Consider the following 26,876-nt stretch of genomic DNA (forward strand, 5'->3'; position numbering starts at 1 on the left):
GAATTCCTTCCAGTGTCTTATCATATTGCTCTAGCTTAGTGATGGTAGCATCCATATGATTATCTATCCTTTGTAGCTTTCCTGTCAGATCTAGCAGTAGTTTGGTTAGGGTTGCATTGGTCATTGCTTCCACTTGATGTTCTGATCCTAAACACTCTTCTATGTTTTGGTTTGTTGTGATCCTTGTTGGACTGGGTGATCTGTCTGGATTTTCTTCCATTTTATTTTTCGTGTTATTTCTTTTGCGCTGTGGTCTACCCATGTCAGTGTATGGGCAGGTAGGTGGGTGGAGCAGCCTGGGATCTAGCTTAATGCAAATCCAAGGCAGCCTGGGGCAGTTGTAAGCAGCCTGGGTTTTTGCTCACTGTTGCCAAAGCCGCCTATCTATAGTCTGACAGGGGCACCAAAGTTGCCTGAATTCTCACCCAGTAATGCACCTAAGCTGCCTGCCTTTGAGCTTGAAAAGGGACTGAGGTAGCAAGCCCTGAAGGTGCCTAGATTCTGGCTGGGTACACTGGGGTCTGTAAACAGTCTGTGCTCTTCCGCCTCAGGGGAGTGGGGGATGGGTGCCGACGTACAGGTAGGGGATGCCACCTGCGCTGGCGCTAGTGACTCAGTGTGGACTTATGTGGCTCTTGCTGTGGGACTGGCCCCACTGCACGTGCAATTGTAGTGCAGAGGCAGATGATGTGGGTACAGAATCAGGACATAGCAGAAACTGACCGGTGGCAAGTGATGTGAGAACAACAGGGCGTGAGGGGAGGGGGGGCAGCTAGGAGCGTGGGGCACTGTGGGATACCGTGGGGTGCTCTGGACTCGCAGGGGGGGAGGGGGCGGATCGCGCGGGGGAGGGCGGTGAGGGGGTCCAGGGGGTCGCGGGTAGCGCAGGGGGCGTGGAGCACGCTGAGGTAAGATGGTGTGCTGGATGCTGTGGGACGCTGGGGGGCAGTCTGGATGTGCGGCGGGGTTGGGGTGCACGGGGGGGGGGGCTCGAGGAGCGTGGGGGTGGGGCGCGGGGAGTCTCGGGGCACGCGGGGGGATCGGGGCACACCTGGGCGCCCGGACACTGGACGCTGCGGGGCGCTTTGAGCGCCCCGTCGCGTGTGGGTAGGGAGCGTTGGGCGCGCTGGGGGGGGAGGCGGGGGCGGGGCGCGCGGTGGGGTTCGAGGCGCGTGGGGGTGGGGCGTGGGGGTCTCAGGGCGCACGGGGGCGCGGGGGTGCGGGGCACGCCTGGGCGCCCCGGGCGCGGGGCGCTTGGGGAGTGCCTGCTGTGTGTGGATAGAGAGCACGGAACGCGCGGGGGGGGTGGGGCGCGCGGGAGGGTGGGGCGGGCGTGGGGTGGTCTTGAGGCACGCGGGGGTGGGGCGCAGGGGTCTTGGGCGCCTGGGGGCGTGGGGCAGGCCTGGGTGCCCGGGGCGCGGGAAGCCTTGGTTCGCTTGGGCCGCGTCTGCCGTGTGTGGATAGGGAGCGTGGGGCGCGCTGGGGGGGAGGGGCCTGCTAGGGGGTGCGGGGGGTGCGGCAGGTGTGGGGCACGGGGGTTGTGGGGTGCACTGGGCCGCCGGGGCGCGTGGAGCTTGGTGTGCACGGGGCGCCGGGCCGCTGGGCGCGGGGCCGCGCCCGATGCAGTTATTCGCGGCGGGCGGGTGGCGGGGCGTGGGTCGCGGGGGTGTGTGCTTCCCTCTTTTACCCTGATCTGTGCCCTCCCTCTTCAGAAAGTTCCTAATTTCCCTTGAATACTTGCCTTTTTTTCCCTCATTGTTTGTAGTGCAGCTAGGCGGTCGCCATCTTGACCGGAACCACATATGGATTCTTAAGCTTTCAAAAGTCACAACAATAAAGAATTCACCTTCTTGAATTAAAAAAATATATGTTAGTACTCAGTAGCCTCATGATTATTCACTCCCAGTTCAGGGGGAAAGATTCAGCTCATGAATTTAGGGATCAGATGTAATTTTAGTAAAATGTGCCCTTTTTGGATTTGAAGAGAATAATGTGTAGATATTCATTGCTAATGATTACCACACTCTCTTTTCAGTATACCACCTGAAAGGTATGAATTTGCGTTGGCATTGGAGTATGCAATTGATGAGATCAACAAGAACCCCAGTCTTTTACCTAACATGTCTCTGAGATTTTACTTATTTAGAGAACTATGTGATATACAATATATTTATGATCCTCCATCTTCAGGCGTGGTAGAGTTCCAACTTTGGGGTCCTAACTATCGGTGTGACACATATTTATGTAATACAGCAATTTCAGGACAAAAATGGATAAAAGCTGCAAGGGGGGGAATGTCCATCCAATTTGATCAATTACCACAGGTGAGATTGTTCAGAAGGGGAGAGTGTGAGTGTTTTTTATGTTGGCTTTATCATGACCATGGGGAAAAAGAAAGGAGGGTTCTGGGTTTATATATGTGTTCATCTGGGTATCTAAAATCATTAATCAGAGATACTATGGGATCACTCAACATGATTCAGATGTTAAATTGTGTTTCATATCAGTCCTATCCTCATAATGCTTAATTTGTTTTGTCTCCTATAGCTTATCTATGGATCATTTGAACCTATGTTGAATGACCGTGACAGGTTTCAATATGTATATCAGATGGCCACCAAGGACACTTCCCTAACTCTTGCCATGGTCTCTTTGATGGTTCATTATACCTGGAACTGGGTGGGATTGGTCATCTCAGATGATGACCAAGGGATTCAATTTCTGTCAGACTTGAGAGAAAAGATGCAAAGAAATGGAATCTGCTCTGCTTTTGTGAATGTAGTCCCAGTAAACAACCAGTTTTACTTGAGAAGACATGGAATATATTATGAGCATATTATGACATCATCAGCAAATGTTATCATCATATATGGTGACACTAGCTCTACTCTCGATGAAACCATCAGAATGTGGCAATATGTAGGCACAGGAAAGATCTGGGTCACTACCACACAATGGTATGACATCTCAAGTAAGAAATACTTAAGCCTTGACCCATTTCATAGGACTTTCACTCTTTCTCAACACTGTGGTGATAATTATGGATTTAAGAAATTTATCCAAACACTGAAATCTTCCAAGTACTTAGAAGACATTTCTTTGGAAATGTTGGGGTGGATGTATTTTAATTGTTCTGTGTCAGAGTCTAAATGGAAAACCTTGTATAATTTTTCATCCAACACATCACTGGAATTGTTGACACAGCACACTTTCGATGTGGCCATGAGTGAGGAGAGTTACCATATATACAATGCTGCATATGTGGTGGCCTACTCCCTCCATGAGCTGCTGCTTCAACAAGTAGATATTGCAAATATGGATATTGACAACAGACCTCAGAGTGACTGTTGGAAGGTAAAATGTCCTTTATGATTGATATCTAGTTCCATCACTATTATTATATGTAGATTATCCCAGACCTGGTAAATCCAAATTGTCAGGAAACTTTTCTCCAAATATAAGGATTTCTACATTTAAAAAATTATATTTTTATTTATTTACTGGGAGAGACAGAGAGAGAGAGGGAGCACACCAGGGCTTCCTGCCAGTGCATACGAACTCCAGATGGATGTGCCACCCTGTGCAAATGGGTTATATGTGTACTGGGGAATCCAACCTGGGTCCTTTGGCTTTGCAGGCAAGTGCTTTAACCATTATGCCATCTCTCCAACATTGATTCACACATTTTTAAACCTTAGTATGTTAGATGTGTGTTTTCTCATAAAAAATAGTGTAATTAAAGATAAGCATATGAAATGTGCATCAGTGATGATTTGACAGAAGACATTAACAAGCCCATTGTTTTCAGTGTTTATAATGTTCCCCGTTCAGTCCCATGGACACTAAGTAGTGAATAGAGAAAGCCTTTCTTTCTTAAAGCAGAAAAATTTATGTATCAATAGGATGTGTTTTAAATTAATTCAGAACAAATTAAATATATCCATATCCTCAATTTCTTAATTATAGCCTTGTATGTAATCATATAATAAAACAGTGTTATAATTTATCTCAGTCTCATATATATTAATGGAAAGATTTGTTTGGGTCATTATTCATAAGACACACTGATTTTAAAACTTTATGATAACATTAAATAGTTAACAAATTTATAATAATAGCTATTTTACACAAATAACCCTTTGAGAGTGAGAGATTATAGAAATTGTGAGGAGGTCCTCACTTTTCATTTGCTGTCTTAGTGTGGCCATGTTTAATTATAAAACATACATCTCTTTCAGCTGAACTATTTACTAAAAGACATGCAATTTACCAACCCTGTTGGAGACCTAGTGGATATGAATCAGAAAAGGAAATTAGACCCAGACTTTGACATTTTCAATTCATGGGATTTTCAAGAAAGTTTGCAGGTAAAGGTGAAAACAGGACGGTTTTCCCCATATCTTCCACAAGAACAGCAACTGCAATTACTGGACGACATGGTAGAGTGGACCCCTGGAAGTGGACAGGTGAGATGAATCCAATAGTATATTTACATGGACATAAGTAAACCAAACTGAATAAAATATTATATATAACTGCACGAATTTTGCAGGTAGAAGATACTATCATTTTATCACTTTACATTTTTTTTATTTATTTATTTGACAGAGAGAGAAAGAAGGAGAGAGAGAGAATGGGTGTGCCAAGGTCTCCAGCCACTGAAAATGAATATTGGATATGTGTGCCACCTTGTACATTGAGCTAACATGGGTCCTAGGGAATTGAACCTGGGTCCTTTGGCTTTGCAGGCAAATGTCTTTACCACTAAGACATCACTCCAGCCTACTTTACAGTTTGGGGTTGTTTTTTTTGTTTGTTTGTTTTTGTTTGTTTGTTTTTCGATTTTTCGAGGTAGGCTCTCACTCTGGTCCAGGCTGACCTGGAATTAACTCTGTCATCTCAGGGTGGCCTTGAACTCATGGCAATCCTCCTACCTCTGCCTCCCGAGTGCTGGAATTAAAGGCATGCGCCACCGCGCCCGGCTCTACTTTACACTTTTTAACTTGTCATTTTTATATTTTATTAGAAGAGAAGCAGAAATATGTTTCACATTTTTCCCACATATTTATACATATGATATACAATATGCAAATGGTATGTGCCTATTCTACTCATTTGTAGGTAATTAGAAAATAGCTTCACTGATGGCATAATATGTTACAGCATTGTTGATATGAAAGAAGTAGTTAAAATCGATATATAATAATGATCATTTGATTTTCCTCAGATTCCTTCCTCTGTGTGTAGTGCAACTTGCACCCCTGGATTCAGGAAATCCCAACAGGAGGGGAAGGCTCCCTGCTGTTTTGATTGTATTCCCTGCCCAGAGAATGAGATTTCCAATGACACAAGTAAGTTTTACCTTAGGAAAAATTCTACAGAATGTTTATTTCCTCTCTCAAACTCACTAGGACATTGTTCAAATCTGGAAAACATTTGAAGAGATAAATATTTCTTCTTTTATTTAGTAATGACATTCATATGATCATAAATATTTCAAATATAAAATACACACCTTTTGGATAGCATTATATATAATACTTTCCCCATTAAAATCTTTTCAGGACACAATAGTAATTGTTGTGTTTCACATGTGGGATTACCTGTACATAGAGGTGATCTTAATGAACCAACATAGATTTCCAATGAAAGCCATAGATGTAGCCTGGCATGGTGATTCAAGACTTTAATCACAATACTCAGTAGAATGAAGTATGAAGATCTGTGAGTTCAAAGCCGCCTAAGGCTGCAGAGTGTGTTTCAAGTCAGACTAGGCTAGAGTGAGACCATACCTCCAAAAAACAGATATGAAAAGCAGAGCATGAATCTTTCAAAGCCTAATCTTTTCAGTACCCAACAAAGTCACTGACACAGATCAAATCGGTACAGAATGATTTTTTTCTTAATAAATGTATGATCAGAACTTAGATATGTTTAATTGCAATACTCCTGATAAGAAGGTAAAAAAATCTCCATGAGTTTGAGACCAGTGGAACTACAGAGAGAATTCTAGGTCATCATGCACTATATTGATACCCAGCCTCAAGAATAGCTTTAAAAAATAAATAAAATCAAAAGAAAGAACAAAAAAGAGGGAGAGAGAAAATAGAAAGAAGGAAAGAAGAAAGGAGGGAAGGAAGGAAGGAAGAGAGAAAGAAATAGATTAAAAAAAAGAGAGAGCAAGAGAAAAAGACATTATAAAAGACATTATTTATGGTGTCCAATATGCTATGGTATAATATACACTCATTGTATATGTTGGATTTTGTATTGTTCTGTATTTTATAAGTGAATAGAAAAATCCTATATAGACATGCCAATTCTGTATGTTTCTATAAGCATGCACTAAATGAATCCCATAGACCTATGAGATGATATGATACTGGTGGAATAACCTTTGAGATAATCTGAGGATTAATTTAGAGAGTGTTTTTTTCTTTAATAATTGAGGAATTTGTTGTATGACCATACTGCACATTGGTCACACTCCCTTTGGGTCATGCTTCTATTCTCCCTCTCCTCACCACCTCCTTCCCGAAGAGGTTCTTCCTCGTTGCAGGTACGGGTGTCAATGTGGGATGTTGAGTGCACCAGTCGGGGTCTGTGGGTGGGCACAATGCGTCATAGTGTACATTGTCATCCTGTGGATATAACTTCTTTCCATCCCCTCTTCTCTAATGAACCCTGGTCCTAGAGAGTATGTTATGTCTCCTCTGCTGTTCAGCTTTCAGCAGACAATGATATTTCCTTTGGCGAATGCTGAGTCTCTTCCACCATCTCCCTGGGAAGTCTCTTAGTCTAGCAGTGGGAGAAACACTCATATTTACTCCAAAGTTTCCCTGTAATTTTCCCGTGCCATGGCAGGTGTATTACAGATGACGTGTCTACTGCTAGTGAGCTGACTTTCTTTGCTTCTCATACTAATCAATTCTGGGACTTAGAGGTAGTTGCTGCTGTCTATAAAAAGAAGATTCTTTAGCCAATGAGAGTGGCATGTATAAAACTGGATAAGCATCAACATTTAGAATATTTCTGGGCAGGCTAATCTTTATAGCAAAAAACAAACAAAACAAAACAAAAAAACCTTGGAAACTTCCTTCTAGGGTCTATGAATTCCAGGTCATAGGCTTCCTATTTGGTACTAAGTACCAGGCAGAAATTCCTTGCATTGTCCTAAGTAGGCATAATATTAAATTAGAGAGATATTAATTCTGCTCATATCCTATGTCCCATTAATGTACCAGTGTGCACATCTTGTCTAGTAGGTTGATTTTGAAGTTTGTAGAATCCACTGCTTGTTCATAGTATTAGTGGTCATTATCCCCAAGCATCACCTCATATAGCAATTTTTAACATTATAAGATTATCCCAGCAGAAATATGGCTTCCCTTTCATTTCCAGCATGATATCTCCATGTCCTGTGACCAAAGCCTATAGAGTTATCAGGAGCTGGAGGTTGCAGTTTAGATCTGGTGGATACCCCAATATGTCGACCATGTGATGCATTGTTTGCAGGACTTTGGGAGCCTCCATGACTAGGGGGGGCACTCAATTCTGGCACTGGTATTTACCAGCAACAGCCCATTGTCTTAGGTTCAAACTTCTTCCACCCTTATAGGACACTGCTGCCCAAACAATTCCCCTCTCTCTTATGAAGACAGTTATATCATTTCATTGGTAAACAAAACAAGTTTCTATGCCACTGATACTTTTGCTATTTCCTTCCTCCCTTAACCCAGACTCCTGCCAACACTTCCACAGGTTTATTCTTTCCCTCCACTTGACTGGTGACTATCCCCTCCTCAAACCCATCCAAGCTACTCCTCTCTCCAAGCTTTCCTATAACACTACTGATGCTTACTGCAATTTATGAACAAATATAAATATTCTAAGTTTGGACCTCCATGGGAGATAACATGGGTTATTTTTCTGTCATAGCCCATGTAGTTCACTTAGTATGCTTTTTCTCCACATCCATCCATTTTACTGGAAATTTCATGATTTCTTTTCTCCTCACACCTGGGTAGAATTATATTGGTTATATGCAGCATCTTCATTATCCATTCATCGGATAATAGGCATTTAGCTTAATTTCATATCCTAGCTATTGTGAACAGAGCAGCAAAAACATGGCTGAGCAATATCTCTACTGTAAAGACTAGAGTCTTTCAAGCATAAGCCCACAAGTGGAATAGCTGTGTGAAATTGCAACTCTACTTTTAGCTGTATTTTCTTTCTATGAAGTTGGATCTCGCTCTACCCAAGCTAACCTAGAATTCACAATGTAAACTCAGGTTAAGTTCCAGCTTGCAGTGATCTTCCTACCTAACATTCTGAGTGCTAGTATTAAAGATGGTTTCCACTACCCAGAACAAAGAGAGAATAGAGTGAGAATGGGTACACCAGGGTCTGTAACCACTGCAAATGAACTCCAGATGCATACATCACTTTGTGCATCTGGTACTGGGGAATCAAACTCTGGTTGTTAGGTTTTACAGGCAAGCACATTAACTACTGAGTCATCTATTCAGTCTTCAAGTCTTTCTCTCTCTTTTTAATTAATTAATTAACTATTATCAACATATTTCATACGGATATATCTTGTGTTGGTACCCTCTTTACTATGTCCATGTTCACATTCCTATGGGGTCCCACTTCAGTGGGGTTGCAGGTATTCCCTACAGAGTTATGGTTTGTGCTTGTGGAAGCACCAGACAAGTATTTTTGGTGGGGAGGAAGGCCTCTGAGCATAATGTCCCAATCTGTGGCTCTTAAAATCTCTCTTACACCTCTTCTGCAAATTCTTTAAGCTGTGGTTGTTGAGTTTTAAGTCTATTTCAGTGATGAGCTCTTATGACCCTGTGGATCATTGCTTTTGTAGGTGTTGCGTATCCTCAGGGTCTGTCTCCTTCATGCCAGCCTTGATTCGATTGGTTTATGTTTCTGTTTTTATGCCAATACCATGCTGTTTTTGTTACTATGGCTTTGTAATGTAGGTTTACATAAGGCATGGTTATACCTCCAGAGGCATTTTTTTTTTTTTTGATTAGATGTTTGGATATCTAAATTGGATATCTAAATATATGTTTGTATCTAAATTGATCAGGGATGAAGGCATATAGTTTTATTTTCTTGTTGTATCCCTGTCTGGTTTTGGTATTAGGTAGTGTTAGCTTTATAAAAGGAGTTTGAGAGGATTCCCTGTTCTCCAATTATGTGAAATATTTGGAGACAAATTGGTTTCAGTTCTTCAATGAAGGTTTGATAGTATTTAGCTGAGAAGCTATCCAGTCCTCGATTTTTCTTCTTGGTGAGATTATTGATTACCTTTTCAGCCTCCATGGATATGATTTTTTGTTTTAGGAGATTAATATGCTCTGAGTTTAGTTTTGGTAGATGGTGTGTGGCTAGGAATTCATCCATTTCTTCTAGATTATCCAGTTTTGTGGAATAGAGGTTTGGGAAGTATGCCCCGATGATTCTTCTATTTTCATAGATACCTTTTGTAAACTGTCCTTCTTCATTTCTGATTTTGTTAATATGCAACTTGCCTTTTTATGGCTTGACCAAATTGTACAGGGGTTTATCAATCTTGTTTATTTTTTCAAATAACCAGCTCTTTGTTCCATCAATATTTTTAATTGTGTCCTTAGTTTCCAATTCATTAATTTATCCTCTGGTCTTCATTATTTCTTTCCATCGGGAGCTCTAGGATTGGATTCTTCTTGTTTTTCCAATACCTATAGGTGGACAGTTTATTAATTTGCAATCTCTCTGTCTTTGTTACAAAGGCATTTAGTGCTATGAATTTTCCCCTTAGGACTGCCTTCATTGTGCTCCATAAAAGTTTAGTAAGTTGTGTTTCCATTATCTTTCAATTCCAGGAAATTTACAGTTTCTTTTTTGATTTCTTCCACAACTCATTCATTATTTAAAAACATGTTGTTCAGTTCCCAGGAACTGGTGTAGTTCCTGATGTGTATCTTGTGGTTAATTTCTGGCTTTGAAGCATTGTCATCTGTTATGATGCAGGAACTTACGTCAATTTTCCTGAATTTATGGAGGCACCTTTTATGGCCTTACATATGGTCTAATTTTAAAAAAGGTCCACGGGTTGCTGAGAAGAATGTGTTTTCTATAGAGTTGGAGTCCTTTAGGTCTAGCTGATGTAAGGTGTTGCTGACCTCTATTTGGTTCCTACTGATTTTCTGCTCATATGGTTTGTCTATTGATGATAGAGGAGTAGTAAATTATCCAATTATGATGGTATTGGCATTTATTTCTGTTTTGTGGTCAAGTAGCTTTTGTTTTATAATGTGTGGTGCACCTGTGTTTGGCACATATAGTTTTATGATTGTGATGTTCTCATGTTGAATCATACCTTAATGAGCAAGAAGTAGCATTCTTTGTCCTTTTGAGTACATTTGATACATAGTTTATTTTATCACATATTAGTATAGTAACATCAGCTTGTTTCTTATTTCCATTTGCTTAGAATATCATTTCCCATCCTTTCCCTCTGAGCAGGTGTCTCTCTGTAGTGGTGAGGTGGGTTTCTTGAAGACAACAAATAGAAAGGTCCGTGTTTTGATCCACCTTGTTAAATTGTTTCTTTTGATGGCTGAGTTAAGACCAATAATACTTAAAGTTATAACTGTGAGGTTTGATTTAAGCCCTGCCATGATGGGATGCTTTATGGGTTTGCTGCTTTCTAGTGTTTTGTGCTTTTTTGAACCTGTTCCAGTTTTGGTGATTTTGATATTCTTCTTATAGGCTCTTGAGATTTGTTGTTTAACTATTTTGTGTGGAGTATTCCTTCCAGAATTCTCTGTAGGTTTGGCTTTGTGTTCATGTAACCATATAGTTGACTTTTTTCATGGAAGATTTTCTTTCACCAGCTATTATGAGGGAGACATTTGCTGTCTATAGTAGTTTGGCTTGGACATCCATATGTTCTAGACTTTGAAGTGTTCCATTCCAGGCCTTTCTGGCTTTCAGGGTTGTCATTGAGAAATCTGAGGCAATGCTGAAGGGATTGCCTTCATATGTAGTAAGCTGTTTCTATCTTGCTGCCTTTAGCACGCTCTGTTATTGTTGTTGACTTTTAACTATGGTGTGCCTTGCAGAGTTTCTTTTTCTTTGATCCTGTCTGTTTGGTATTCTTTGGGCTTCTTATATATGGATGGGCCTCTCATTTCAGAGATCAGGAAATTTTGCTTCAATAATTTTTTTGAGTATGTTCTCTATGACTCTGACCTGGATTTCTTCGCCTTCTGGTATGCTCATGATCTGGGTGTTTGGTCATTTTAGGGTACCCCACAGTTCCCTCATACTGTGAACATACAATTTTTTGAACATAGCAATGTTACTGGCCTCTTGATCAGTTTCTTCTGTTTTGTCATCTAAGTCAGAAGTTCTGTCTTCCACATGAGTAACTTCATTAGTGAGGAGTTCTAGAGAGGTTTTTATAAGATCTATTTTATTTTTGTTTCCTGTTGTGCTATTTTGCCTCATGTCCATCTCTTTTGTAGGATAGTATTTCCTTTGAGTTCTGCTTTTCCTGATGATCCTGGAATTCATTATTGCATTTGATCATCTTCATTAAGCTTAATCTATTGGTTATTAAGATCTTCCATTTGACGACTCACCTTCAATTCATTTGTATCTCTTTTGAGACTTCTAATGTTTTCTCCACTTAAGTGAAGCCTCATGTCAAAATCTGAGAGGTCCAAGAGGCAATTCTGCTCAATTTCTTTGAAGTAGTTATTGGTTTTTTGAAGGTTTGCTTCCAGTTTAGAAATTCTTTTGATCAGGGTAACATTAGTTGATGTGTTTTCTTTTTGTGATTGAGTTTATGTTGATTTCCCTATGATTTCACTGGAAGATTCCATTGTGGGCCTAGGCACTCTTGGGAAAGATCTCTCAGCTTTATTTTTTTCTTGTGCATCTGACTTTATTTGGGTACTAGGGAATCGAACCAAGGTCCTTAGGCTTTGTAGGCAAGCATGTTAATCACTAAGCCATCTCTCCAGCCCACCCCTTTTATTTTTGCTTTTTTATTATTAACAACTTCCATGATTATAAAAAAAAAATCACATGTTAATACCCTCCCTCTCCCCAGTTTTCCCTTTGAAACACCATTCTCCATCATATCCCTTCCCCCTCTCAATCAGTCTGTCTTTTATTTTGGTGTCATGATCTTCTGCTCCTATTATGATGGTCTTGTGTAGGTAGTGTCACGCACTGTGAGGTCATGGATATCCAGGCCAGTTTGTGTCTGGGGGAAGCATGTTGTCAGGGGTCCTACCCATCCATTGGCTCTTATATTCTTTCTGCCACCTCTTTTGCAATAGACCATGAGGCTTGGAAGGTGTGATAGAGATATTGCAGTGCTGAACACTCCTGTCACTTCTTTCCAGCACCATGATGCCTTCTGAGTCATCCCAAGGTCACTGCCGTCTGAAAAGAGAAGATTCTCTACCGAAAGTAAGAGTAGTGTTAATATATGGGTATGAACATTAAGGGAAGTTCTTACTGGGCTGTTTGATGAGCATAATATATACATTTAGCCAGACAGCAGCAGATGGTATACCCCGAGGGCTCATGACTACCCCTGTTTTAAGTTTTCAGTATCAGAGATGTATTCCCTCCCATTTTCGGGCCTCCAGTCCAATTAGAGGGCAGTTTATTTCCACCATGACAAGTGTGCCACTATTGTACTATTGTATTGTACAGCCAGGCCAAATATAAGGCTTGCAGTGTCCACTGTTGAGTATCTTCACTGGTGATTTCTCTTTCTCCCATTGAACTGCATGCAGAATGGTTTCTTCCAGCTTTCTGTCATCTGGTCTACATGGTGGAGGTTATCAGCTCAGTTCCAACATGATTTCTCGGTGGTCTTGCAGCCCAAGTATGTGGAGTCTTCAGCAATAGGGTCTTACCATATATTCCTGGTGGGGAACCAAGGGCTTTGGCAATGGCCTATAATGTTTTGGGGGCATCAGGGATGTCCCTGGCCAACAACCCACTGGAAGTTATCCCATCCCTGGCACTGAAAATTTTCTAACAACGATCTATGGCTCCTGAGTGTCCCATTGTCCAAAACCAGAAGACCCCATATGATTTACTTATATCATCTTAGATTTTGAGTAGCCTTCCATCCACATTGACTTTACTCAATCTCTTCACCTGACCTCACTTGGGCCTTTTCACCCCCATTAATCTATTCTTCTAACTACATATATACAATACTGTCCTATTTAGTACCCCCAACCCTTCCTTTCTCTTCACTTTATATCTCTTTTCTAGCTTACTGGCCTTTGCTACTGAGTTTTTTATTTGTTTTTTTTGAGGCAGGGTCTCGCTCTAGCTCAGGCTGACCTGGAATTCACTTGTAGTCTCAGGGTGGCCTTGAACTCACGGCAAACCTCCTACCTCTGCCTCCCAAGTGCTGGGATTAAAGGCGAGTGCCACACCATCCCCGACTCTTACTGAGTTTTCTTCCTACTCACAAAGAAGTCCAATCATCTGTAGCTAGGATCCACATATGAGAGAGAGCGTGAGACATTTGGCTTTCTGGGCCTGGGTTGGCTCACAGAGTATAATCCTTTCCAGATCCATCCATTTTCCTGCAAATTTCATATCTTCATTTTTCTTTACTGCTGAGTAGAACAATATTGCATAAACATGTCATATTTTCATTATCCACTCTTCAGTTGGGGAACATCTAGGCTGGTTCCATTTTCCACATATTGTGAATTGAGTGGCTATAAACATGGTTGAGCAAGTATCTCTAAGGTAATGAGATGAGTCCTTAGGATATATGCCTAAGAGTGCTATACATGGATCATGTGGTAGATCTATTTTTAGCTGTCTTCAAACCTCCACACTGATTTCCACAATGGCTGGACCAGATTGCATTCCCACCAACAGTGTAGAAGGGTTCCTCTTTTTCCACATTCTCACCAGCATGTATGGTCATTTGTTTTCATGATGGTAGCCAGTCTGACAGGAGTGAGATAGAATCTCAATGTAGTTTTAATCTGCATTTCCGTGATGAATAGGGATGTAGAACATTTTTTCAGATGCTTGTATGCTATCTGTATTTCTTCTTTTGGGAATTCTCTATTTAGCTCCATAGCCCATTTTTTAGTTGGCTTGTTTCATTTCTTATTATTTAAATTTTTGAGTTCTTTGTATGTCCTAGATATTAATCCTCTATCAGATGTATAGCTGGCAAAGATTTTTGCCCATTATGTATGTTGCCTCTTTGCTTTAGTCACAGTGTCCTTTGCTGTACAAAATCTGTAATTTCATAAGGTCCCAGCAGTTAATCTGTGGTTTTATTGCCTGACCAACTGGGGTTATATTCAGAAAGTCTTTGCCAAACCAGTATGTTGAAGGGCTTCCCCTATTTTTACCTCTAGCAGTTTCAGAGTTTCTGATCTGATGTTAAGGCCTTTTTTTTCTCAATTTTTTTAAACATTTTCCATGATTATAAGAAAATATCCCATGGTAATACCCTCCCTTCCCCCACTTTCCCTTTTGAAGTTCCATTCTCCATCATATCCCCCCCCCATCTCAATCAGTCTCTTTTATTTTGATGTCATGATCTTTTCCTCCTCTTATGATGGTCTTGTGTAGGTAGTGTCAGGCACTATGAGGGAGCACGTTGTAAGGAGTCCTACCCTTCCTTTGGCTCTTACATCCTTTCTGCCACCTCTTCCACATTAGACCCTGAGCGTTGGAAGGTATGATCGAGATGTTACTCAGTACTTCAGTCGCTTCTTTCCAGCACTATGATACCTTCTGAGTCGTCACAAGGTCACTGCCATCTGAAAAGAGAAGATTCTCTACCCAAAGTGAGAGTAGTGTTAATATATGGGTATGAAAATTAAGAGAAGTGCTTACTGGGCAGTTTGATAAGCATAGTATATACATTTAGCCAGACAGCAGCAGATGTTACACCCCTAGGAATCATGACTACCCTTGTTTTAACTTTTTAGTATCAGGGATGTATTCCCTCGCATGGAGCAGGCCTCCAGTCCAATTGGAGGGCAGTTGGTTTCCACCGTAATAGACGTGTCACTATTTCACCTGTTGGCTCATTTGGCCTGGCTGGCCAATTATAAGGCTTGCAGTGTCCACTGTTGAGTATCTTCACTGGTGATTTCTCTTTCTCCCATTCAACTACATGTAGAATGGGCTTCTTCCAGCTTTCCATCACCTGGTCTACATGGAGGAAGTTATCAGCTCAGTTCCAGCAGGATTTCTCAGTGGCCTTGCAGCCCAAGTATGTGGAGTCTTCAGCAATAAGGTCTTGCCATATCTGTTCTGGGTGGGAAACCAAGGGCCTCAGCAATGGCCTATAATGTTTTGGGGTCATCAGGGACCTCCCTGGCCAACAACTCACTGGAAATATCCCATCCCTGGCACTGAAAATTTTCTAACAACAATCTATGGCTCCTGAGTGTCCCATTGTCCAAAACCGGAGGATTCCATATGATTTATTTGTATCCTCTTAGATTTTGATTAGCCCTCCCTCCACTTTTCCTTTACTCAGTCTCTTCCCCCGACCTCATTTTGGGCCTTTTCACCCCCATTAATCTATTCTTCTACTTACATGTATACAATACCAACCTATTAAGTACCCTCCTCCCTTCCTTTCTCTTCCCTTTATAACTTCTTTTTAACTTACTGGCCTCTGCTACTGAGTTTTTCCTTCTCACACAGAAGCCCAATCATCTGTAGCTAGGATCTATATAGGAGAGAGAACATGTGGCACTTCACTTTCTGGGCCTGGGTTACCTCACTTAGTATAATCCTTTCCAGATCCATCCATTTTCCTGTAAATTTCATAACTTCATTTTTCCTTATAGCTAAGTAGAACTCCATTGTATAAATGTGTCATATCTTCATTATCCACTCATCAGTTGAGGGACATCTATGTTGGTTCCATTTCCCAGCTATTATGAATTGAGTGGCAATAAACATGGTTGAGCATGTATTTCTAAGGAAATGGGATGTGTCCTTAGGATATATGCCTCGGAGTGCTATAGCTGGGTCATATGGTAGATAAATTTTTAGCTGTCTTAGGAACCTCCACACTGTTTTCCACAATGGCTGGACCTGATAGCATTCCCACTGACAGTGTAGAAGGGTTCCTCTTTTTTCACATCCCCACCAGCATTTATGACCATTTGTTTTCATGATGGTAGCCAATCTAACAGGAGAGAGATGGAATCTCGATGTACTTTTAATCTGCATTGCCCTGATGACTAGGGATGTAGGACATATTTTTAGATGCTTATGTGCCATCCATATTTATTCTTTAGAGAACTCTCTATTTAGCTCCATAGACCATTTTTTAATTGGCTTATTTGACTTATTATTTAACTTTTTGAGTTCTTTGTATATCCTAGATATTAATCTTCTATGAGAATTTTGATGGGGATTGCTTTAAATGTGTAGTTTGCTTTTGGTATGACTGCCATTTTCACAATATTGATTCTTCCAATCCAGGAACAAGGGATTTTTTTTTCATTTTCTAGTGTCTTCTGCAAGTTCTTGCTTGAGTGGTTTATAGTTTTCATTGTAGAGATCATTTACTTCCTTGGTTAGGTTTATTGCAAGGTACTTTATTTTCTTTGATGCAATTGTGAATGGGAGTGATTCTCTGATTGCATCCTCTGTGTGTTTCTTGTTAGCATATAGGAATGCTACTGCTTTCAGTGTATTTATTTTGGATCCTGTTACATGGCTATAGGTGTTTATCAACTTTAACAGTTTGCTGATAGAGTCTTTAGGGTCCTTTATATATAGAATCATGTGTTGCAGTCCGGTTTGCATTGCTGGTAGAAATCACCCAACAAAGAGCAGCTTCTGGTAAAAAGAGATTTATTTTGGCTTACAGGCTCGAGGGGAAGCTCCACAATGGCAGGGGAAAACGATGGCATGAGCAGAGGGTGGACCTCACCCCCTGGCCAACAGAAGGTGGACCACAGCAACAGGAGGGTGTGCCAAACACTGGCATGGGGAAACTGGCTATAAAGTCCATAAGCCCGCCCCCAACAATACATTCCCTCCAGGAGGCATTAATTCCCAAATATCCATCAGCTGGGAACCTAGCATTCACAACACCTAAGTTTATGGGGGACACCTGAATCAAACCACCACATCATGTCATCTGCAAATAATGATAACTTGATTTCTTCCTTTGCAATTTGTATCCCCTTTATGTGTGTCTCTTGCCTTATTGCTATGGCTAAGATTTCCAGTACTATATTAAATAGAAATGGGGACAGTGGACACCCTTGTCTTGTTCCTGATTTTAGTGGAAAACCTTCCAGTTTTTCCCCATTTATTAATATGCTGATTGTAGGGTTGTCATAAATAGCCTTTATTATACTGAGATATGTTCCTTCTATTCCCAGTCTCTGTAGGACTTTTATCATGAAGGGATGTTGGATTTTGTCAAATGCTTTCTCTGCATCTAATGAGATGATCATGTGATTTTTGTCCTTGAACCCGTTTATGTAATGTAATTTATAGATTTGCATATGTTGAACCATCCCTGCATCTCTGGGATAAAGCCTACTTGGTCGGGGTGAATGATCTTTCTGATATATTCTTGTATTCTGTTTGCCAGTATTTTGTTGAGAATTTTGCATCTATGTTCATGAGGGAGATTGGTCTGTAATTTTTTTTTTTTTTTTTTGTTCTATGTTTGCCTGGTTTTGGTAGCAGGGTGATGCTGGCTTCATAGAAGGAGTTTGGTAGGATTCCTTCTTTTTCTATTTTATGGAAAAGCTTAAGAAGCAATGGTGTTAGTTCTTCCCTGAAGGTCTGGTAAAATTCAGCAGTGAATCCATCTGGGCCTGCACTTTTTTTACTTGGAGATATTTGATAACTGCTTGAATCTCCATACTTGCTATAGGTCTATTGAAGTGATTAATCTCATCTGGATTTAATTTAGGTAGGTCATATAAATCAAGGTAATCATCCATTTATTTCAAACTTTCATACTCAGTGTAATGTATGTTTTTATAGTATGTCCTTATGATTTTTTTGAATTTCTCTGGTATCTGTTGTGATGTTGCCTTTTTCACCTCTAATTTTATTAATTTGGGTTTCCTTTCACTTCCTCTTGGTCAGATTTACTGAGGGTTTATCAAGTTTGCTTTTCCTCTCAAAGAACCAACTCTTTGTTTCATTGATTCTTCTGATTTTTTTTGGGGGGGGGGATTCTATTTCATGAATTTCTGCCCTAATGTTTATTATTTCTTCCCATCTACTTATTTTTGGTTTGCCTTGTTCTTCTTTTTCCAAGGCTTTAAGGTGAAGCATTAGGTCATTTACTTGAGACCTTTCTAATTTCTTAATATAGACACTTGATGGTATAAATTTCCCTCTTAGGACTTCCTTCATTTTGTTGCAAAGGTTTAAGTATGTTGTTCTCTCATTATCATTTGACCCTACAATTTTTTTTTATTTCCTTCTTGATTTCATCATTGACCCATTCAATATTTAGTAGTAGTGTATTTTTTAGTTTCCATGATTTTTTGTATGCTCTATAGCTTTTCTTGCTATTGAATTGTAGTTTGATTCCATTGTGGTCAGATAGAATGCAAGGAACTATTTCAATTGTCCTGTATTTGTTAAAATTTGCTTTGTGTCCTAATATATGGTCTATTTTAGAGAATGTTCCATATGCTGCTTAAAAAGAATGTATATTCTCCAGCATTTGATGAAATGCCTTGTATCTATCTGTTAGGTCCCTTTTTCAATGACCTCATTCAATCCAGATGCCTCTCTGTTTATTTTTTGCCAGGATGACCTGTCAATTGATGAAAGTGGGGTGTTGAAGTCACCCACTACCACTATGTTTGGTGTTATCTGTGACTTTAGCTCTAATAGTGTTTGTTTGATGAAGTGGCATGTTAGGTGCATATTTGTTTAGGATTGTAATGTCCTCCTGTTGGAGGGTTCCTTTAATCAATATAAAGTGATCTTCCTTATCTTTCCTAACTAATGTTGGACTGAAGTCTACCTTGTCAGATATTAGTATAGCAATCCCTGCTTTTTTTCTAGGCCCATTTGCTTGATAAACCATTTTCCAACCTTTTACCCTAAGATAGTGTTCATACTTTGTAGAAAGGTGAATTTCTTGGAGGAAACAAATTGAAGGATCCTGCTTTTTAACCCAATCTGCAAACCCGTGTCTTTTGGTTGGGGCACTGAGGCTGTTGATATTAGGAGATATTATTGAAAGGTGTGTATTTATTTTTACCATTTTTTTTTTTTTAGTTCTTCTCATTTTACCTTTGCTTTCTTGTATTAACTAGTATTTGAGTATGGCTTGCTTTTTTCCAGGTTGCTTGTATGTGTGCTTTTCTTTCTCTTCAGCATGGAGGATTCTTTCAAGTATTTTCTGTAGAGCTGGTTTTGTCTTCAAATATTCCTTTAGCCTGCTTTTGTTGTGGAATGTCCTTATTTCTCTGTCTATTTAAATGGATAGCTTTACAGGATAAAGTAATCTTGGTTGACAGTTGTTATCTTTCAGAGCTTGAAATACATCACTACAAGCCCTTCTGGCTTTTAAAGTTTGTGTTGAGTAACCTGCTGTGATCCTGATGGGCTTGCCTTTGTAGGTAACTTTATTTTTCTCTCTAACTGCTTTCAATATTTTTTCTTTGGTTTGTATGTTTGGTAGTTTAATTAAAATATAGTGAAGAGAGGTTCTTTCCAGGTTTTGTCTGTTTGGTGTTCTAAAAGATTCCTGAATCTGCCTTGGCACCTCTATCCCAATTTGGGGAAAGTTTACTTCTGTGATTCTGTTGAAAATGCCTACTATACCTTTGGAGGGAAGTTCTTCTCCTTCTACTATACCCTGAATTCTTATGTTTGATTTTTTTCATAGTGTATCGACTATCTTGAAATTCCCATTCATACTTTCCTATTACTTTGTCTTTCTCTTTGTTGGATTGTATTAGATCTGCTACCTGGTCTTCTAGTTTCAATATTCTGTTCTCCCCTTCATCTATTCTACTGGTGAGATTTCCACAGAAATTTTTACTTCATTAACTGTGTTCTTCATTGCTAGTAATTTTGACTGGTTTTTCTTTATTATTTCTATTTCCTTATTTATGTCTAGTATTGACCCTTTATCTCATTAAATTGGTATCTTGTGTCTTCTTTGATTTCTTCTTTGACTTCTTTAAACATTTATAATCACTCTTTTGAAATCTTTCTCAGGCATTTCCACTAACTCGTTCTCACTAGAGGTCATTTCTGATGCATAAATACTTTTTGGTGGATTTATATTGTCTTGATTTTTGGTGTTTCTTGTGTTATAATGTATATATTTTTGCATTATTGATCATGTAATGATTGGATTTTCTAGTTAGTTGAGTATTATTAGATGTATCAATCAATCTGATGTTCTATATCTTTAGGGTAGGAGCTTAAAATGCTAGGTGTGGCTCTCAAAGATTCTCAAAGTATCTATAAAAGTGACCCTAGGTGTTGGGTTTGCCTGCTATGAGAGTATTCAAGTTGGCTGAGTAGAACAAAATACAGGCTGATTCTTAAACTTAACTAAACAATGTACACTTTCAGTGAAATACAGCACAGAGTATTTATACAAGAATAGATATTGTGACAACCAAATCCTCTAATAATATCACTGTCCCTTAGGGTGTCTGGTGCCACACACCCTTAATCCTGTCAACAAGGAGGTTAAGATTTCTGGTCTGCTCTAGGTTCCAAGTCAGCTTGTGACCAAGTGAGACCCTTACCTAATGTACAACAGAAGAGGAAGCAAAGTCACTATACATCAAGCAGCAACAAATAATAAGCCCAATATATAGTTTATTTAACAATGTCAAATCCAACCATCTATCGGATTTAACCTATTATTTATTCTGATATGGAAAGTGCAATTAACACTTCCAGTTCAGTCCTATACACCAGGCTTATTTGGTGGGCACTGATCTGGTGTAATCCCAGTTACCCTTTGGAATGATCTTGGTCTCAGACATGCTGCGTTCCTGCTTGGGTCCCTCTTTGGTGCATTGTGGGTTCAAGTAGGCTGACTGGGTCATTGGACTGCTGCTCTGGTTGCTAGTGCTGGGTGCTGTGAGCTCCCTTCCCCTAGTCTCCGGTGCTTGCTAGCTCTTGCCCTGGTGGTGGGGGAGAGAGGCTGTGGATGGTGGTTCTAGTTCTCCCACTGGTCTGAGTGATCCTCTACCTCGTGATCTGCTCCTCCATTGTTCGCTGCAGTTCTCCACATTTCTTGAGTTTGCAAAGAGCTTTGGCATGAGTGGAAAATCCCCTCAGCTGGCTTCTCCTGCAGGTCAAGCCAAGCTTTGTAGCTGTGGCCCCACAGTCCTGGTGTGGCCACTGCTGTCTGCCTGTGCAGGCTCTGGATGCTATGGATCTCTCCTACTTCTCTACTGCCATTGGTAATTTCTTATACACCTCACTTTTTAGTAGAAGAATGTATTTTGCTGGGGTTTTATTTGGCTTTTTCTCCCCTAGGCTGCTTTGGTGTGCTTCCTACACTGCCATCTTAACCGAAAGTCAGATGTCTCCGCTTTTTGACTTTCATTCTATTTATTTATTTATTTATTTATTTTGCATTGTGGTGTACCCATGGTAAGGAAAACATTTTATTCTATTGAGGGGGAATATTTGTCCTTGTAGTCTCCAGTGGGTGTTTTGCTTTAAATGTGTACCAAATAGGTATATGATCTGGTTATAACTATTACAACTGTAGATTGCAGGCACATCAAAGGCACCTGGGAGCTGGGAGGTGGGGAGCTGAGAACTCTGGCATACTCACTCCACTTGCACGAACTCTTCAGCACAGGGGGCTCAGGGGTTGATGAACTGAGAGCTGGGAAGCTGGAGAGACAGAGGCAAGAGTCTAGCTCCTACAGTGGCCATGCACCCTGTGACTCAGAGGATTAGGGATTATGGTATGGAGGGGCAGGTCAACCAGGAAACCAGAGCAAAAGGCCTGTTTCCACAGCCCACACTCAGGGACCAGGCCACCCTATGGCTGCAGCATGAATACGGGAGCCAGGGAACTGGTAGGTGGGAAACTGCTAGGTGGGAGCTCCGGCTTACTCACTCCACAAGTGCACCTTCTGGGGAAGGCTATCCAGAAGTTGGGGACTCAGGGGCCACTCAATCAGGAAGGTGGAGCAAGGAGCCTGCTTCCATAGCAAGTGCACAGGTTCCAGGAAGCAGCAGGGGAACCAACCAGCACCCACTAATCACTTTGGAGCTGGGTATCTGGGAACTGGGGACACAGAGCACTTCAATCAAGAAAGCAGAGCGAGGGGCCTGCTTTCACAGCACCTCACAGGGTCCAGGCAGCCCCAAGGCAGCCTCAGGGGAACCACTGGGCCCAGAAAACTGGGAGGAGGGATAAGGAGATCTGCCCTACTCACTCTGCACACGCCCTCCAGAGCCTATCTCCTGTTTTTAGATGGGAAACAAACTCACATTTAATTGTGATAGTTAATATTTTAAAATTGTACCCACTTCTGATTTCAGCCCTCCTATCTTTAATTTAGGCTTTTGAATATGATAGGCAAACATCACCTATCAGAGGTTAATGTACTTAATAAGTTTATCTCTGCAATTCCTATTTGCATCACTGAAAATTTCTTTGAGATGCCAATCAGCCATGGCAGTGGGCAACAGTAAATTTTCTTCTTGAATCATTGAAAAGTTCAGATTCTCATAACACTCTCTCTTCAGAATGGATATCTACCCTAGTGGGAAAAGTTTATATGTACCAGTTTAAAGACCTTTTTATGCTTCAATATGAGATATGAAATTATTCCTTAGAATCAAGAAAATTTGCCTGTGAAGGCTATACTAGACCATGTCTTCAGATCTTTTCTTTTTTTGGTGGGGAGGAAGTGGAGCAAGAGATTTCAAAACCTAGCCAGAATTACAAGAAATCACACAGTGATGGCTAGGCAGAGAGTGGGTAGGAAAAATTGAGAGAATTCCTCATCTGCCACATCCAATGTATGTGCTTCACAGAAAAACAGTCACTATAAATTCTCAAAATACAGCAGAAAAAATTACAAAAACCAATCACGTGAGGATTCTGGAAGGCAGGATGAAAAGGTAAGAGGGTAATGGCAAAGGAAGAATACCCAGTGTTCTGATCAGTCCCGGCATATGGCATGGCAAATGCTAGAAACAGTTGGAAAACCTGTGGTCTTTTCAGACTCGCAGTGGTGGTAATACTGTAGTGTGGGGAATATTCTGCCTTGTGTGTATTAGAGATAAACATCCCAAAGCCCCAAAGAGCAGGGGATGTGATTAGGGCCTTTGTAGTTCGTCCTGTATTCACTGGTATGGAGGAAAAAAGGAGAGCTGCAACAGCCTCCATCCAATCCCAAGCATCCCCCTTTTTCCATAGGGGACTCAGTTCCCCTGTAGCAACCTTTAGTTTGGCAGGGTTCATATGTGGTTAAGGGAACTTGTCTACAGAGTTTGAGCTGCACAGGGCTGAGTGCACATACACTGTCTTGTGGAATGATCTGTTGCACAAGAAGACCACCGAGGGGAAGAGGAACAACTGGAAAAGTCATCCTTTTCCAGGAGTCTTTGTTTCAATGATACATGAACTTGGATAGAGAAGAGGCAGTCACTGGTAATGTCGGAGGACTGCACTGCTGTGTAGTAAGCCAAGAGCAAGCCCAATCCAAGGCAGTTAGGTCATTGCCTTTCTGCATTTGACAGTCACTGGTACATTTCAATTCCTTTATTGAACCAATGATACTCAGAGAAGTACAGTGAGCAAAAAAGTGACATGTGCAGCAGACTAACCAGCTGACCACAGAAACAGATGAGCAAAAGACTCACAGTCATTTACCTGGCTAAGAAATAGAGCCTACAGGAAAAGGTTAAAGAACCTGTCAGCCATTATGTTGCTCAGCTAGGGAATGGATGAGACTTTCTCCTCCAAATGGCATTCAAACCTTTCTTATGAACAAACAGGGGAGCACACAAAGATCCCTGAAAATGGAATGAGGGAGACTTCCAGCCGCAACCAGAGATCTCCATGGAGTGATGTGTCACCAATGGTCCTGGCTGTTACTGACAGAAGCACAGGAATAAACAGTAAAATAAGAGGAAACTGAGTCAGAATATGGCACCATTCCAAGCACCACTTTAGAAAATTCGTCTCACATTGTGGGACTCACAATTCTGTTTTTTCTCTATGCTTGGGCTGCCCTCCTGCAGTGCTGATCTTCTCTGCTTTGCTGGATTCCAGGATCCAGCTGTGAGATGGTGCAACTGCCCAGATAGGGTCTTTGATTGCCCTGAAAAATACCAGAGAAAGATTTTGACACTGTCACCTGATTCTTCACTACCCAGACTATCAATTATGCACAGAGGGAAGTACTACAAAATTTCTTGTCATGAAAGGTCTTGGGTCACATGGAGAGCTGAAGGCAGCCATGCTACAGCTGAGGAAAGGTCTTTCTGTGCAGTGGCCTGACTCTGCTCCTTACACCCTTGTGTCAGAGGTCCTTCCCCACAGCCTTGCTAGGAATCCTGTGGACCCATTGCAGGCAAGCCTTCCACACATGCCTGGTTGGCAACCTACCCAGGTCTGGCTGCTGACTGGGTCTGCCCACTCACCTCTGTGCCAGCTGTCCTTCCTATCCAGTGGCTCCCAGGCCAGGGCTGCACCAGCACTGGGCATACCCTTGACTCAGGTAATGCTGGGAAGTGGAAGGGGCACCAACATGGGTGTCTAGCAGCAGCCCATTTCAACACTTCTATGAGGTTGTTGAACCATCTGGAGTTGATTTTCAAGGAGGGTGAAAGATGAGGTTTCAATAGCAATGAGCAGAGGGGACATCCAGGTCTTGTTCCAGACTTTAGTGGAAATTCTTTAAGGTTTTCCTTATGTAGTATGGTATAGGATTTAGATCTGTTCTACATAACCATTGTTATATTGAGGCATGACCCCCTCAATTCTTAATTTGTCCTGTGATTTAACCACGAAGGTGTATTGATTTTTTTCACAATCTTTTCTACATATACTGCAAAGATCATTTAATTTCAGTCCTTAAGTGTAACATATTATGTTTATCACTTTCTGTGTATTGAACCATATCTACATCCCTGAGCTGAATACTACTGTTCAAGATGGATGATAGCTTTTATATGTTGTAGTATTTGATTTGAGTGAACTTTATTGAGAATTTTTGTTTCTACATTCATCAGAGATATTTGTCTATAATTTTCATTTCTTGTGTCTCTCTCTTGTTTTGTTATTGGTGCCATGCTGATTTCATAATAGGAATAAATAAGTATTTCCACCTGTGTAATTTTATGAAACAACTAGTAACAGTGGTTTTCTTCTTCCATAAATGCTTTGTCATGTTTGGTAGTGAAAACATGTGAGCTTGGACTTTTTCTGGTTGAGAGGATTTTAATTAGTATTTCAATTTCATTACAAGTTATTGCTCCTTAGATAATTTATATCTCTTGGATTGAGAGGTCATATATGCCAAAAATTTTGTTTACTTCTTCCAGATATTCTAATGTTGTGTAATAGAACAATGAGAAATATGTCCTAATGATTCTACTAATTTCATAGTTACCTATTGGAAAATCTACATTATTTTATTCTTTATTTACTCATTTAAGAGACAGAGAGAGGGAGAGATAGAGAAAGAAAGAGGGAAAGACAGAGAGAGGGAGGGAGGGAGAGAGAGACAGAGAATGGGCATGCCAGGGCCTCCAGCCACTGCAAACGAACTGCAGACACATGTGCAACCTTGTGCATCTGGCTCACATGGGTCCTGAGGAATCAAACAGGGGTCCTTTGACTTTTCAGGCAAATGCCTTAACCACTAAGCTATCTCTCCAGCCCAGTAATCTACTTTTTAAATCTTAAATTTTTCTTTACATTCTTCTTTATTTTACTTTTCATCAGTTTAGCCAAGGGTTTATCAAGCTTCTTTACATGTTTTTTTTTTTTTTAAGAACCACATATTTTTTTTGTTTGTTTATTCTCCAGGTAGAGTTTCATTCTAGTCTGAGTTGACCTGGAATTCATTTCATAGTCAGGGTGGATTCGAACTCCTGGTGACCCTACCACCTCTGCCACCTGAGTGCTGGGATTAAAGGCGTGCGCCACCACACCCAACTAAGAACCACCTCTTTACTTCATTAGTTCATTAAATTGTTTTTTATATCAAATTTATTGATGTCTGACCTAGATTCTTTCTTTCAGTGTGGCATACTCACATGTGGGGTGTTCTTGTTTCCCCTGCCTTTATATGGATCACTTCTGTCTTTCTCTCTTTTTTCTTTCTTTCCTTCTTTCTTCTTTCTTTCTTTCTTTCTTTCTTTCTTTCTTTCTTTCTTTCTTTCTTTCTTTCTTTTTGAGATACCTCTCCTTTTGTAATGTAAAAGTCACTTAGAGATACAAACTTCTATCTTTGGACTTTTATCATTATGTCCCATAACATTGTTGTTTTATGTTTTCATTTTCATTCAGTTCTAGGATTTTTTTTCATTGTTTATTTGTCCACTGACTCATTAATCACTCAATACTGTGTTTTCCAGTCACCAAGAGTTCGCGGACTTTCTGTGCCTTCTGTTTTTACTGAATTTTTGCATCTTTGTATTGCGGTCAGATACAAGACAAAATGTTATGTCCAATCTACTGAGTTTGTGAAGACTTGCTACATGTTCTAATATATGACCTATTCTGAGAAGATTCCATGATTTGTTGAGAATATGCATTCTGTCAAGTTTGAATAAAATATGATGTGGACATATAGGTTAAGTCCTTTTAAATATGGTGTTGTTTAGCAACATGGTTTTGC

At 40.6% G+C, this 26,876-nt stretch overlaps 1 protein-coding gene across 1 annotated transcript in view; it reads left to right on the forward strand.

Moving 5' to 3' along the window:
* The first annotated feature begins 2,559 nt into the window (after positions 1–2,559).
* Positions 2,560–26,876, forward strand: part of LOC123453665 (vomeronasal type-2 receptor 116-like) — a 32,200-nt gene continuing 7,883 nt past the window's right edge. The window contains exons 1-3 of the mRNA XM_045131260.1: positions 2,560–3,354; positions 4,239–4,466; positions 5,228–5,351. Coding sequence (XP_044987195.1) covers positions 2,572–3,354; positions 4,239–4,466; positions 5,228–5,351 — 1,135 coding nt within the window. The 5' untranslated portion in view covers positions 2,560–2,571. The remainder of the gene's footprint in view (positions 3,355–4,238; positions 4,467–5,227; positions 5,352–26,876) is intronic.

Source organism: Jaculus jaculus, chromosome 12 (genome assembly GCF_020740685.1).
Source record: "Jaculus jaculus isolate mJacJac1 chromosome 12, mJacJac1.mat.Y.cur, whole genome shotgun sequence".
Lineage (NCBI taxonomy): Eukaryota > Metazoa > Chordata > Mammalia > Rodentia > Dipodidae > Jaculus > Jaculus jaculus.